Source organism: Zootermopsis nevadensis, unplaced genomic scaffold (assembly GCF_977971745.1).
Source record: "Zootermopsis nevadensis isolate Lab colony 2312 unplaced genomic scaffold, Znev_1.0 Znev_ptg000007l, whole genome shotgun sequence".
Lineage (NCBI taxonomy): Eukaryota > Metazoa > Arthropoda > Insecta > Blattodea > Termopsidae > Zootermopsis > Zootermopsis nevadensis.
In genome coordinates this window covers 12,983,181-12,999,335 of record NW_028259139.1, presented here as the reverse complement: position 1 = coordinate 12,999,335, position 16,155 = coordinate 12,983,181, and the positions used below count along the sequence as shown (strand labels likewise).

At 36.9% G+C, this 16,155-nt stretch overlaps 3 protein-coding genes across 6 annotated transcripts in view; 2 read left to right on the top strand and 1 right to left on the bottom strand.

Moving 5' to 3' along the window:
* The window catches only part of E23 (ABC transporter G family member E23), a 162,743-nt gene extending 155,031 nt beyond the window's left edge, over positions 1-7,712 (top strand). For 3 of the 4 annotated variants that reach the window (XM_087344302.1, XM_022063792.2, XM_087344304.1), the window contains 6 exons: positions 215-367; positions 708-832; positions 2,746-2,953; positions 3,908-4,122; positions 5,385-5,593; positions 6,277-7,712. In XM_087344302.1, the coding sequence (XP_087200428.1) occupies positions 215-367; positions 708-832; positions 2,746-2,953; positions 3,908-4,122; positions 5,385-5,593; positions 6,277-6,466 (1,100 nt within the window). In that variant the 3' untranslated portion in view covers positions 6,467-7,712. The remainder of the gene's footprint in view (positions 1-214; positions 368-707; positions 833-2,745; positions 2,954-3,907; positions 4,123-5,384; positions 5,594-6,276) is intronic. The other variant, XM_087344303.1, reaches the window with a different exon arrangement.
* A 3,123-nt stretch (positions 7,713-10,835) lies between these two features.
* Positions 10,836-16,155, top strand: part of LOC110829738 (uncharacterized) — a 210,207-nt gene continuing 204,887 nt past the window's right edge. Inside the window, exon 1 of the mRNA XM_087344297.1 lies at positions 10,836-11,156. Coding sequence (XP_087200423.1) covers positions 11,127-11,156 — 30 coding nt within the window. The 5' untranslated portion in view covers positions 10,836-11,126. The remainder of the gene's footprint in view (positions 11,157-16,155) is intronic.
* Positions 12,839-15,875, bottom strand: LOC110829748 (enoyl-[acyl-carrier-protein] reductase, mitochondrial). Its single transcript, XM_022063794.2, has 4 exons — positions 15,632-15,875; positions 15,024-15,260; positions 14,328-14,602; positions 12,839-14,201 (listed from the first exon to the last, which is right to left on the bottom strand). Exons 1-4 carry the CDS (start codon positions 15,833-15,835, stop codon positions 13,796-13,798), a joined length of 1,122 nt encoding a protein of 373 aa, XP_021919486.1. The 5' UTR covers positions 15,836-15,875; the 3' UTR covers positions 12,839-13,795.

Genomic DNA, 16,155 nt, shown 5'->3' with positions numbered 1-16,155 from the left:
TTATATAATTTCAAGGAATTATAACATTTTGCTGTAACAACTAATATAGACAACAACTTAGTCTTCCTCTTTCAGTATTAAGTTACTTTCTGATCATTGCTTGTGTACTCTGTACTTCATCCTTTCTTATATGAGCCACAAACTAGAGAGTGAAAACAAATCAGGTGTTGGCAACTGCACTGCCTGGTGACATGTGCTTGTACCTTGCCCCCAGGCCACATTGGCTCCACTAGTTGTCACTGCCAGAGGGATTTGTGGGCAGGATCTAGGAACGGTCATGCTGCCCATCACCTTGGAGCTAAAAAAACCGTCGAAATGTGTGCAGTGGTCGATTCTGGAGCACAAAACAATGTTTACACCACAATAGGTAGGAACCCCCATGCACTGCAGTATATTCCTGTAGGAATCATTACTAACACGTAATGCCACTTATGTTACTGCTCAGGCAGCATCTGTCTGTGCACCTCCTTTTTAATATGTAGGATAGATTAAAATTCATTAAAACACTTTCATATTAATGGAAATGATTTGAGGATGTACCAGTTATACTATTGTGCTTAGCATGATATTTTAAGTTTTTCTTGCATGCTTTGTTGCTGTTTAAGTGTGGTGTATGACTGTACAGGCTTCCTATTTTTCCGGTTAACTGTGCTTCTTCAATACATTTACTTTGGAGGTGTTGTAATTTTATTTTATGTTACTTATAGCAATGAAGGATGAGGAAGGGAAGACGCTGTGGCTAGACAACCAGAGTCACGCATCGTCGTCAGTCACCAGTTCAGATGATGATGTAAGCTGGCAATGGCCAACCAGCTTCTGGACACAGTTCAAGGTATGTTCCATATTTCAGAATAGCTTGCACAAAGAAATGTTAAAAAATTGTATGAAACCTAATTGGAAGTATTGCATTATGCAGCTGCAATTGAAGCAGATTATTTGCAGGAATTGAAAAAAATAAGTAGGTTAGATACAGTCACTATGTAACATACCAACTCAACTGTTTCCTTGTTACCTTGATATTGTAGATATTTATTTTGTTGTGGAAACTAATCAACACAGGGTACAGTCTTTCTTCTTTACATTTTATAAAATATATACCACACTGCCAGTCACAGTGGTTGCATGGTCTGGGGCATGGGCCTTGATTGCTCAGCCACTGGAACCGTGGGTTTGAATCCCACTTGGCGTGGATGTTTGTCTACGTCTTTCTGTGTTGTACTGTCCTGTATAGGTAGACACCTAGTGATGAGCTGATCAATTGTCCAAGGAGTCCTACCAAATGTCTTAAGTAGATTAAGAAACTTTCCTTATATTAGGACGCCAAGGTTGATCAATTAACTGTACAACCATGCGGAAGAATATATACCATATTTAAAATTTCTTGTAATGACATTATTTGATCATTTAAATTTTTATGCAGTCTTTGTACAAAATAGAGAGATCTTTTCTGCACTTTCCAACAGACAGCTATATGCTACATAACATAACACAACACAACACAACACAACGATACATAATGAAAAATAATGTAACATAACACAATACAAAACATAACATATAACGGAACAGAACATAACTATGCTTTCACTTCCTTATTACTGATTTTGTGTTGTATGTGTTATATCATTAAATAAACCACAAATAAAAAATAATTGTATTTTTAAATATAATCTGATTTAATATAATGAAGTTATTTTACATAACGAAGATGAAGGAATTTAATGTGATTCAATACACATATAATATTCATTCAAGATTTAAATATTATGCAGCAATTAAAAGATAAACAAATGTTACTCTTGACATAAAGGAGTTCAACCTGTTTGAAACACATTACAGAGGATTTAAATCGGTGCCATTACACATATAAAGATATGAAGAGGAATTAATTTGAATTATTGTAGTATAAAATTTGTAACAGCAATAAATGAGCATAAAGGCCAGTGAGGAATGTAGAATAGTAAGAACATGTTTGGAAGAAATGTGAACTTCAAATTGAATTGAAGATTTACACTTCTGTTTGTGCAATGAATTTGATACCAGTACAGCCCGAAATCAAATTGGTATGCTGGATGATCCAGGTAGTTCAGTCAGTATAGTGACTGACTACAGACTGGATGACCAGGGTTCAATCCCTCACGAGGTTAGAGGATTTTTCTTCCCCCAAGTGCCTACTTGGTGTATAGTGGGTAAACTTTACTTATTTTTACTTTACTTTTATTATGCCTGTTAGTATTGGGATTCGATATAAAATTTTACCAAAATTCATGCAGTTCTTCATAAGCTGAGCTTACCATTATGAACTCTCTTAATTAATAAGTTTATGAAAGTATATAACCAATACAACTGTATACTTCACAAACGGCACAATAAATGTGTAACATCTAACTCAATGTTGCAGACTCCTTAAGAAACTAGTTACTCATCTAGTAAAAAAATTCTCTTCCTTCTAGGGAACCCAAAGAATCGTAATGTTCTAAAGAACCAACTGTCGGACCCTGTTCTTAGTCACTTGAACCCATTTTACATTCTTAGAGTTTAATTCTTTCATATTATTTTAATATTACCTTTCCATTTATGCATAGGTCTTTCCCTCTATTTCGCTTTTTCTTCAAATAAAATTTTGCTTGATTTCTTCTCTGTCCAATGCATTCTACACGTTCCACCCATGTTATACTTCTCAATCTGATTACCTAACAATATTTGGTGAGGTAACTGCAATGTGAGCACATGTGTTTTTGGTAGGTATTGTCACAGCGTAACTTCCAGGAGGCTCGGCCGAGGATGTTGTCAAAGCTGAACTGGGTGCAGACAGTAGCACTTGGTGTTCTGGCTGGTCTACTGTGGTTTCAATTAGAGCATAAGGAAGAATCACTCCATGACATCCAGGGCTGGATGTTCTTCTCCACTACATATTGGATGCTCTTTGCACACTTTGGTGCTTTGTCTTCATGTGAGTAGCTGTTAAATATGAGTTGCTGTACTGCTAATTAAAGTGTAAAGAAGGGCTTAATGTTCTTCTCCATGATATATTGCGTCCACTTTGCACACTTTGATGGTGTCTTCATATTACAAGTGTTGTCTTCACATGGAAAATCATTCTATGTTACTTGTTTTTTTCTTACTTCATATAGATATTCTTTAACTGCACAGATTGAAACAGCATTAAATTGGAAGGATGTCTATGAATTGGGAATAATTTGGAAGTAATTGTAACTTATATTAAGGTACTCTCTGATTCATTATTTGCCTGGAGGAACTGAGGAAAACAACAAAAACACTGTAATAGAAGTTTCTAGGCCAAACCCAACCTGAATATATGTATTTAAATAAGAATTTTATTAGGTGATGTGTAACATAATAGCATATTCTCACATTTTTAAAATTTATCCACACTGCATGGATAGGCATTCACTGTCTCCAGTCACAAGTGAAAACCCACAGACACTTAAAATCTGCAGTTGGTGAGGGGCGGTTGTGTGTTAAGAGCATTTACATCCCAATGGAGCACATTAAATAATTTAGTTTCCATATGCACTTAACTCGAGAATGGCTGGGTGGATTTTCATGAACTTTGATATTGGTGAGTTTTACAAAAATTTTACAGTACATTCCAGTTTCATTTTAAATCAGTTAATAATAATGGAAACTTTACATGAAGGCCTATATGCATCTGTATACTCTGAAATGACTGGTTGCTGAATCTCCAACATAAGAATTCACTGTTCATTCAAAAAGGGTGGGTGATTCCCCAACCATTCACAAAGGTAAAAGATAGGGGAATAATCCTGAGTCAGGAAATTCTTTGGTTTTCTGTAGAGGTCAAATTCAGGTAAATGTGCCAGAATTGTTATACCATGTGTGTATTTCCAAACTTATGTTGTTGTCTTTGTTGTTCAACTTGTAGTTCCCCCTGAGCGAGAGGTTATCAACAAGGAAAGGTTGTCTGGCGCATACAGACTATCAGCTTACTACCTTGCGAAGATGGTGGGGGAACTACCACTCACAATTACACTCCCAGCTGTGTACCACCTGATCTCATATCCCATGCTGGGTCTCCGTAGCACCGTTGTGTTTCTCACCCTTCTAGGGTTCCTGCTTCTCAACACCATCGTTGCTCAGGTAGATACCATTACAGCTCCTGCACTTGTATATGTATTAATGCTGTGGTGTATGAATCATTTTCATACAATTCAAATTTCTCATAATATCATTGCTTGGTTTTGTATCATAGTAAATCTGTTCTCCCATTTACATCTGTTTTTAAATAAGTATTTTACAATATATTTTAAATCAGCTACAGTAGTACAGTTTATTATCTTATGTTTCAAGCCATTTATTACACAAAAATTTGTTTATCCACTTTCCTGATTTTAAACATTTTAATACGACGTTTAGCATCTTTTAACCGTCAAACACAGGACATATGTTTCTTTCTCAGAACGTTCTTCTACTCACTTTCAGTTTCCAAGTCCCTATGTTCAGCTGTGCTGTTTTACTTTTCTCATTTCATGTACAAATTCTATATTTCTCCTTTCAGCACTTTTGTTTCATTTCAAAACAGAATATTGTCATCATTGCTAGCCTTCATTTTCATAGGCCTAGTGACCTGTTACAGCTAGAATTCCAATTTAGTATTTTTGCTAATGTCTGTAAACAAATTCTGTCATTCTGCATCTTCATATCTTTCTTTAATTATTTTACATGTCAGTATTATTCTCTTGCTGACTGTGCCAAATTCATGCTAATCCTAATTTGCCTACTTCCTGTTTGAGTTTTTAAAGTTTAAATTGTTGTACATTTTGCAACTTTTAAAGGCTTCATTAAATATGATTCAGTGCTGTAGATTATGTATACTATCGCATATTTACTGCAAACAGCTTGTACTCCAAGTTGGACATGACACAGAACTCTGAGTTATGTTTATGTTGTGTTGCTTATGTTATGGCTCCAGCTGGCTGTCTCAAACTAAAAATCCTGTCATGCCTTTCCTATAGCACATGTTGTGTTATGTAGTTCAGCTAGATAAATAGAAAATACAGCAGTCATTGCTGTACATCACATTGAAGTTAGTAGGGGAATTATTGCTATCTATAGATGAAGACTGCAGACTAGTAATTTAAAAGGTACCAGAATCTGTAATTACAATTCCCTCTCTGGTATGTGCTTTGATGAGGCAAATGATATTCTTGAATATTACCAACAGCGGTTGCACGTGTATATGAGAGACCTATGTCATGTTCACAGAAACGTTACATGTAATTTCCATAAATGTGTATGAATGTAAATCAAAGCATATCATACACAGACAAACTGGCACATGGAAATATAAACATTACAACATATAGAGACTCATGCACTGATACAAATTCTGAATTTTTTAGAGTGTTGGGTTCTTCGTGGGAGCATCTTGCATGGACATGCAGGTATCCATCACTATCAGCGCTCTATATACGCTGGCAACACAGTTATTTGGTGGCTATCTTGCAACAAACATCCCTCAGGGGCTCAAGTGGATGCAGTACTTGAGCATGGTCCACTACGCTTACCAGAACATGCAGATTGTAGAATTCAGTGAAGGCACACCAATAAAGTAAATAAAATATATCAGTAGAGTAATTGCACAGCCATGATTTATTTGATTCCTGTAGTGTTTTTTGGACTATTTTCTTTACTGCTGGAAAGAGAATGGATGTGGGGCTCACTTACCCAACCTCGTACTGTGGGAGTAAAAACCTTCCCCTTTGGTACTACAGTTAAGGATGGGGGATTTCTTTCACCACATTATCTCTAAGGCAAAAGGAGAACTTTATTTATCCTCATATATGAATTCTGTTTACTAATTTGGTATGACCACTGATGCAACATCAAGATTTTATGCTTCCAGAACAGAACCTTATTGAGCCATATTCTGTTTATATTAAACAGCAGTTTTTCAAAGATGTTCCATATTTAGCTTTGGTTCATTGTAAAGGCTGAATACAGAATTCACACATTTGCATGCGATGATGTAAACAGTAAGTTCTGTTGTTTGAGTTTGGAGGTTCTCTCTCACAACAGTGGATGACAGTATTGTTGTTCTGGGTTTTTATGCTGTGTGGACAAACAGGTAGGAGTCAAAATTCTACCTACGAGTCTGTCCAGAGAAACAGCACCATCAGTAATTCCTGTCACTATAACAAGTGCTACAAGAGCTAAAAGATTAGATTTTTGAACTGGTGTAATTGTTTTATGATTGTAACATATAAAATGTTACTTTGCGTATAACTGTTGCAGGTGCGCAGTGCAGTCCAAGTTCGATGTGTGCACCACCAACTCCTCTTCTCACATTCCGGTCTCTGCCATCTTAGAAGCGCAGGGTGTCAGCTTACCTCTCTGGGCAAACACCTTAGTTTTACTTCTGTTCCTTCTCATATTCCGGATTCTTGGCTACATCGTTCTGCGGTACTTCCGCAGACCCAAGTGACATAGAAAGCTGTAAGCATGTCAGTTTGTGAAGAGAGCCACGATAGGCATTGGTTTCCGGACGGGAGAATATAAGTATGGCTGTGTTGTTATCATAATTTTTTTGAGCAAGTCCTCGTTGTTTTTTGTGTCCCAGATGGGAAGTTGCTATGTTGCAGTCTCATTCCTACTGAAGAGTGTGATTTGTAGTGCAAAGAGAGATAAGATGATTCTAGCAGTGCCTTTGCAAAACATGTGCCAAGAAGCAAAGTGAACAGCCTAATGAATGGCACCAAGTGATTTTTCAGTTCAGTACAAGTGTTCATAAACAAGAATCATAATACATACTTGATCTGTCATTTCAAGTTCATCATCATGTTCTGTTTTTATACCCGAAAAGTGCTTGACATTTATAAAAAAAACATACGACGTTGTTTTTCCACAAGAAAAATCCCACCTCAGTACTCTTCATTATACTCATCATATAGGAAGAAAAGAGACAGACACTGTAAAATTAAATATGTCCCCATCAGATGTTACCGTGTAAAATGCGTCAGTACTATAGTGAATTACTGTAGCTTACAAAGCACCATGTAACCGTATAACAATGTACCATACATTTGGCAGCATGTTTTTTAATAAGTACCATACAACTATATCAGAGGGAAATGCAGGGAATTTTTTTTATGTAATTAATATGACAGATTGATTCTGTGAGTCAGTGGAGTGGTACGTTTTGACATTTTGAGTCGAGCAATTTTGACAGACATGGCTTGTGTATTTCAATCGAGACCTCATGATTATGGCAGGAAGTTGTACAGTTGCCGAAGCAATGCAGATTATTATTGGTAATTTATTTTATACTCGGTGTGCATGCTTTGTGGGCCCGTGCACTGTATGTTTGCCTCAGGACTATGAAATATGTTGCTATCAAGGCCTGGTATATGTGCTGGTTTCTTTCCTCAGAGCCAATCAGCCTTCCACATCCTCTCTGTCTCACAGCATTTCTGTCTTTCCTTCCTTCCATATGAAGTAAAATATTCTCTTCATCTTCTTCTTCCATTATCGTACACATGAAACAGAAAGAATATAAGCAGCCTTGCTCCTTGTCAGTATCTTGAAAACTATGTTATTCAAAATGTGAGTTTATTCATAAATGAAAAGACACAAAAATAGTAAACCAGATAACCTAGTCCATTAGTGTTTTTGAGAGCAAACTGCTGAAATGATGCTATTTATATTCAATAAAATCTGTTATTGAAATAATATTTTTGCTTTGATATTCTTCTGAACAACGCCCTCAGATTTTGTGCAATCAGTATTTTGGTAATGTGTTATTCTTACATTTTATTATCAGGTGAATGGTACATGGCAGTTTCAAGGTCACAGGTTCAGACTTGAGTAACAGAGACATATAACAATATAATGAAGTCTTTTGGGTTATCAGCCATTTTAGCATTTCAGAGACTGTCTCTGCTTCCATCATCAGGGATTGACGTAAAAAGGATGCAGCTTTCTGTTGTTTCATACACACAAAGTGGACCAATAGGGATATTGTGGGCAGGGTCTGGTGTTCACTCATCCTACCTAGTAGTCACAGCTGGAAGATGGAAACAGAGACAGTCTTCCAAATTTTGCAAACTTGTTCTGTTTAACATGGATGATCATTTGACAAGACTTTGTTGCATTCAGTCACTGTGAAAACTTCAAATTATATACACACCTTATAAGAAAATTTGTTTTTGTATCCTCACGTTTCTTTCTTGTACATATAAACACCTGTTTTTAAATTACTCTTAGCCAAGAACCACAACAGTAGTAAATTCCCATTTTTCTGAATCTGTTTTGTCCAGTGAATATCTGCAATGCATTGTGGGTAAGCCTGGCAAATAACCCTGCTGATATAATGTATTTTCTTGCACACTTTAAGAAACTGAAGCATTTGCTTTAATGGGACTAGGTGATGATTTAATTTTAATTGTAATTTATCTTTGCATTACAGAGTGCTAGCAAGTACAGTATGTGTTTTGTCTCTCTCCCTCTCTCTGATGTAAACAAAGTACAAATGACTACTTATGTTACCATATTCCATGACTTTCTTCCTGAAAAAAATATTTAGTAAGATTTCCCTTTTCATGTTGCTCATATTCAAAACGAAAATGACTTATCTAAGTCACTCTGCTCATAATACCCCCCTCCCACCCAGAATATATTTTTGCAAGTACTTGGGGTTTGGGGAGGGAGAGGATTGGTGTGTGCATGTGTATGTGTATTCTTTTATTACAGAGAGAAGCCTGTTTGTATTTCATCGCAGTGATCACATTTCTGTATTGCATTATATGTATAAACTCTATAAAGTGCATTCATTTAGTGAAAACAGGAATAGAGTATTACCAATGCCTTCTGTCACATTCGGCTTAGTCGCTGAGCGGCAGAATGAGATGGTCTTGCCTTTAAAATTTGCTGTGCAATAACAGAATGCGCCGGACTACAGCCGGTGTTCACATACAAGTATGGAGGAAATGTTTCGCGTTCTGGAAGCATCATTACATCCGATCATATGCGGTGAAGAGGGAAATATGGAAGTTTGATCACAGGTACCTAGAGAACAAAATATTAGTTGTAATCAGATAATTCTACTGCCACGGTGGTCTAGCAGTTAGAACGGTGGCCTTGTAATCCTGGCCCAAATTTATAACTTGTGTTGGGCAAGGCCGTGGTCTAGGCAACACGAAGTTTTCCTCCGGGGCTTCCCCAGTTTCTCCGTGGCATCCCAACAATTACACACAGAAGAAGGCAATGGCAAACCACTTCTGTATCACCTGCCTAAAAAACATATATGAACAGGTCCCAGTCTGAGAAAAGGATGGAAGGATCCTGTTCATAATATGTCACCAACCTCCTGTAAAGGAGACAGCGTAATAAAGAAGAAGAAGATAATTCTGTTTCATGTTGCGCTGTGTAGTCAAACAGAAATTGCCTGACATTTCAGAGAGCAATGATGGTGGAAGTAGTAAGCTCCTTTGAAATGCTGTTCAATTTTTACGAAACTTCATGGTTAAATATCCCAGAAGGCAGTCGTCTCCATACCCACAGTTGTGGGAACCTGAAATCTCAGTGTAAAATCAGTTTATAACATTTTATACCCAAAGATGTGTGGCTGAGTAGTAAAAGTTGTCCCTGTGGTGAAATACCATGCTATGAAGATAAATTCGTTGCAAACGAATGTGTACTCACGAATGTGATGCTGAAATAATACAATATGAATATAATGTAGTGAACCACTTTAATACCCTCCTGATTTGCAGCTACCCTTTAAGTTATCTTACAAACATTTCATATCCTAAGGGCAGGGATCGTGAAACTAATGATAAACCTGGCCCAAGAGGAAAACATTGGCATGGATGGAAATGCCAAATTAACCTAAATTTTGGAACAGACTTCAATTTCTATGCATTCTTCACTCTCTGCTACCTTTCAGTCCTGTTATCTGCTGTACTGTAATTATGGTCACTGACATTTCAAAATCTCAGAGAGCACTCAGGTTCATGTTATAAATTCTTCTGGCAGACAATCTCAAAGGAATCAAAATGCATCTGATGACAAAGAACACCAAAAACAAAAGGAATGAATAGAGTCCAACTACAGACTGTTCACTCACATCTGCAGCTCTTGAATTCCAAGAATATGCTTACAGGTAGTAAAAATAATACACAATTCAACGCTCCACTACCTATAAAAATGTGGAGGTGGGAAATACCAAAGACAACTACAAACATTCAACAAAAGTAGTGAGATTTGAGGTTCTCATGCTGATGAGTATGAAGGTGACTGTATTGTGTTACTTTGCCATATAGTCTGGTAGAAGTTTACCGACACTTTAGATGTACTTCCTGCTTCCATTATCAGAACCCTGATGGTGGAGACAGCAGGCACCTCCGAAACGTCAAGAAACTTCAACCAGACTATATTGTGCAACAATCCAGAAGACATTTTTAGGCCCAAGTGAGAACCTAATTATGTTGATTAAAAAATTATTATGGAGAAATGGAATAGAAATGAAAATGGTGGTAAGAGGAGTTCAGGGTGTTTTCAGGACGCGCTAAAATCGTCAGTTGTGCCAGAGCCCCAGGGCACCGCTGTAGTCTGTGCCCATGCCCGTGGTAATTTCCACATATTTTCCATTATTGCATTTCATTGTAAATTCTTAACCACATTGAAATTCGAACCAATAAATAATTTATTCTCGATTTCAGGAATGTAAATTACTTTAATAAATCGATAAATATCAAATCGATTTTGTCATGGAGCTCACCCAGCCTCCTAACCAATGGGTATCGTGGTCCTTTACCGGTAGTAAAGCGCGGCTGGAGCGTGACGCTGCCCACTCACCCCTATACAGTGCCGAGGGTAAGAATGAGTAGGAGTTGTGGCGTGTAGTGGGACAGCTTTGCTTTTTATATTCGATAAACATAAATACGGCATTTGTGCGTAGTTTCAAGCCGGTGTTGTCAGTTTGTTCTGAACAGTCATGCCGCCAAATTCAATTCACACTATTTAGTTGCATCATTTTTTGAGCGAGTGAAAGTGAAAATTCTCGAACACAACAGAACTATCGCCAGTCTAACAGTGGATTTCTGTATTTTGTTTCGACATGAACGGAAGAGGATCCTGACTTTCAAATGGTACAAACGTCGTGCGAAGCGGCTAAGGTAAGCCGGACAGTATAACCAATAAATTTATACGTAACTGTGATAAGGAAAAGCAAAGCTCGAAAAGCAGTTTAACTCTCGTCATAGTACTGCATTTGTCGTATGAAACTATGCAATTTACCATCTACAGGTAGACTATAGCTGCCACTTTTCTAGTAAAATTTTGGCAGACAGTCATCTTTTACCATGGTGCTGAGTGTCTGAAAGGTTAACAGCATAAGTCGACGAAAATACATTGATCTGCCAACTAATGTCATGCATATTAAGAACTCGGTGGCGTTAAAATCGTAACGATATGGAAGTGGATTATTTAATTTAACTTGTATCAGTACAAAGAAACTAACTTCTTACGTGACCTTTTTTTAATTGCGGTCTTGCGGACGAAAACGGATGCACGATGTTTCTATGAAACGTTGAAAACCGAATACCAGCATCACTATGCAGTTTTCTCCAGCCTCCTTAGCACTCTGTTAACAAACACCCACAGTATGTGTTCTTTCATTAATGTAGACCATTTTTCACACCAGTACAAAACTAGACAATCTATAATTTTGTGTATTTTAATCAGGGATGGAAAGAAAAGAGTATTATAATCGCGTGGTAATGAGCAGTCCCTGAATCTAATTTACTCTTAATTTCTTCTTGAATGCAATTTTGAGTAATCATTGTTCCCAAATATAATGAACCTTGTCACGTTTCTGAAGGATTCGAACTGTTATGTAGAGTGAGTTGACACCCAGGAAGGGCGTGGTCTTACTGAGGAGGAAGACAAACATTGTATGTTTACTGTTTGCATACAGTGTGTCATTTTATTTACAGGATTTCATTGGAGTTCAGTACTGTTAAAAGTAATAATTTCACACTTCATACTTACAATACTTGGAACAGTTCTTATCTTGGAGATATTATGTAATTATGGATTCCATAATTGGTACTAACTCCATAGCAGAGTCCTTGAGAAGCTGGTAATTTCTCAGGTGGGAAAAATATTCCCTGGTTTTTGTAGAACCTGGAGGTTCATTGCCATATTTACAAGAACCAGATGAATCCAGTCCACACTATCACACGTTATTCTATTAAGATCCATTTTAATACTATCCTTCCTCCAAATGTAGGTCTCCCACATGGTCTCTTCTTTTGTATTGAGACAAAAAAGGTAGCATTATACCTTTGTATATTTTCATCTTTAATAGGATGAAGGGAAGATAAAATATTCTGAGATGCAAGGTAGCAAATATTTTCTAGGTTAAGTCAATTCTCGTTAATTTGCGTTATCCCTAAACGTGGACTTTTGTCACAGTGTTTGAAGATACATTAGTTACCTTTGCATTATGATTTCTGGTGACAAGGCAAATGTTTACTTTTAGATGTTTAATTTCTACCAACCTCCTTATGAGCAGCTGATATGGTATTTTATGGTGTTTATGTTTTTACCCTATAAATTAACACTAGTGGCACTGAAAATGAGGTTGTATGCTCCTTTTGGTTCCAGTCCCTCTTGATTCTCTTAGACCTGTGCATGGGACATCACTATTACAGAACCACGTTTAAAAATATCTGCACTTTGTTATGGCAACAGCAAAGCTATTGGTTGGGTGAGCTCATCAAAGGACAGGAATCACCATTTCTCAATATTGGGAGGGTGGGGCACATGAGGCCATGTTAAAAACAACAACACAAAATTAAATTTACACATGTTTTGGTTATTAATTAAAATTACATCATATAACAATAAATAAACAACAAAACAAATGGATATATTTGCTTTGTAAATGCATCATTAAGACATGCCTTCTTAAACATAAGTTGAAAATGCAAAAATAATCACAGCAGAAGCACATAAAATAAAAGCAACCAAATTTTGTACATCTTCTGAAGCCCTAAAAAGACTGTTACAGATACATTCTGTTCTATTTGCTGATGAAGTTAGTAGCATTAATAAAACAAATTAATTTTCTGAACTGGTTAACACTGTATAACGACTAGCAATTCAGATGCATATAATATGTTGTTTTTCAGTGTCAAATTTGTTATATAAGATTTTACAAATTAAAAATCATTGCAGTGGAAGCACTATAATTGTCTTCATATTTTTAGAACTGTTATCAGGATGGGGTTTGAATGGATCATTTACTGAAATGAATTATTTATCACTTTCCATATCCCTGGACCTGATATGGTAGATAATTTAATTTTGTTGCTTTACTACAGATACCGTGTGATTAAGATGTTTCTAAATAGGAATTTTGTTACTAGCATTCATTAAATTTATGTTGAAGTGCTTGTATACATACATACAATTTCTTTTGCTTAAACCAACAGTTATACAGGTCTCTTATGAAGACGTTCCTAATTTGTAGGTTTCGCCATACTTTATATGGTAAAATGACTGGGGCGAGACAAGTATTTTGAAAATAGAGTTCTTTTATGCCTTGTACTCAGTTCACTGGCATTTCATTGTATTTGTACAGACTATAAGAAAATTATAACAAATTTTCAATGAAGTGTTTTTAGCACAACAAATGTACCACGTAGATTAACTTCCTCCCACTAATTTTCCCTTCATTTATCACATACAAATTTAACATTTTTGCATATAACTTAAATTATTTGAGCAACCTAAAAATCACAACTAATAACTAGCTCTGAAAATCAAAGATGTATTTGAGCCCTGAAAATCCCTTAACAGTCATTGTATTTTCAAGTCCTTCTCTGTAATTGCTAAAGGGAATGAGTTTGTGGACAGGAGCTTTAAGACTTCCTTCTGCATACATATTTAAGATATCTCGGTACATTTCAGTCTGCTCTGTTGTCCCAGCATGATTGATGCTCCAGCGTGTCATCCACAATCCATGAACACTAATATCCTTGAAGATGAGAGCAGAAGTGGGTACAGTAACTGGTTCCCGGGACATCCCACCGTACGTCACCATAATGCCACCGTTATCAAGGTGGCGGAGGCACTCCAGTGCATTCTTACCACCCACACAGTTGAATGCGAGCTTAGGTTTTGGCACGACAGACTTCTTGAACAGTTCTGTTGTTCTATTTAAATTTAAACAGAATAAGAACAGTTTAAAATTCACTCTTAATGTTAAACTGACAGGATCAAGGAGTCATAGAATACATCATGAACTATGTGATCTATAGTCTAATAGACCTCATTATTACCTGAGTTCCTCTTCAGTAAGAACATATGAGGCGCCCAAATCCGTTAAAAAGGCTTTCAGTTCGTCAATGTTTTCCCGATTTCTAACAACATTCACAGAAGTGATCCCCCATGCTCGACACAACTGAATAACACTCTGTCCAGCTGCGCTATTTGCACCATTCTGTATAACTGTATCTCCTCTTGAAAGATTCACAAAGTCACGCAGCATACGGTACGCAGTGCACGGATTCACAGTCATCGTAGCTGCCTCAACAATACCAATATTATTTGGTATCTAAAACAAAAGTCTGTAATGTATTAAGACTACAACATTCATTGTAATCTATGACATGTTGCAGCCCTGTTTTGTGTTCATCTTTTCAGTCACACAAACAAAATTTATGTCAAATAATATACAGATGTCTTGGCCACCAATAAGACAGTTCTTTTGACTTTTGGGTGCAACAAACATGACTTTTCTAATAACAAGAAAAGAAATACAGTGATAATGATTCCACAATGAAAGATTATTTAAATGACTGAGAGCTATTATTAGTGTCTGATGTTCATAATGTGTGATGGGACTGGATGAAGTGCTAAGTTGTGGAAGGAAATCAGATGAGTTACAATGACAAAGTAAAACTTCAAACATGCAGATAATTTAGGCAAAGGTCTCTGACCCTAAATACAGGGATTACTTTCCCTTACCAACTTACTTTTATCATTTCTTTTGCATCACAGACTGCATGTGTTCGCCACGTACCCCATGCGTTAGCTCTGGGCAACACTCTGTCTCCTTTCTTAAGATCTGTAACTCCTGAGCCTAGGCTTATAACTTCTCCAACTCCTTCATTCCCGGGGATTGATGGAAGTGGAGGCTTTACAGGATACACTCCTTGGATTGTGTTGATATCTGCAGGATTAATAGGAGCAGCCAACATTCGAACTACAATCTGCAAACATGCATCAATACCATAAATGTCTTACAGAACAGTGGCTCAATGCAATATACTAAAATGGGAAAAGTACAATTAATACCATTTACCCATTTGATTATATATGCGTGTGTGTGTGTTGGATAACTGGATTATATTAAAAAATGGGACCCCTTGTGGGAATCCGAAACTCCGCCCATTTTACCGGAACCACAAACAATATTCTCAGCAAGGAAGTAATCAATCTCATCTAACCTGAACTCGCATTTTACCCCTGGTTACTACCAACAATACTACCAATTTAAATACAATTTATATTTTTTCCACCGAGTTTGCGCAGTTCCTGCCGTCAGTGTATTCGACTTAACCTCTTATTGTAAAGTGCTAACCTCATTGTCCTTGGGAGCTGGCAGGTTCTCTTTCTCTTGACGAACAACCTTCGTGACGTCTCCGTACTCCGAATAAACTAATTTTTCCGCTACTATACTTTGACAGCGAATAAGCTGTAATCTAGTATTAGCAATAGTCAATCGCACCGGACGCACAAGGAAATGTTGCACCATGCTAGATGCCATCTTCCTGCCAAACGCCATAATTGTATTGCCTTGTAGTACTCGCCGTCTGGTGGTTATTTCTGGAACTTGGATCGCTGCTCGCAAGAAACTTCTCGTTGGTATAAACTCTTAACGTTATTTCAGTGTCACAGTCCTGATAATGTTCAGTATGCAGTAGGAGACGACTGATGAAGGAACGTCGTCTGTCTCGGCATATTTATACAAAAATATGATCGTGAAAGTATAGAAATTGCATAATTTCTATGTCATGTAATACGAAGTTTTCATTCTGCAGCTAGATTGCGTCTCAAGTCGCAGCCGGTCATTGTCTTGTTTAATGCTGTTTGATTTGCCAGCTA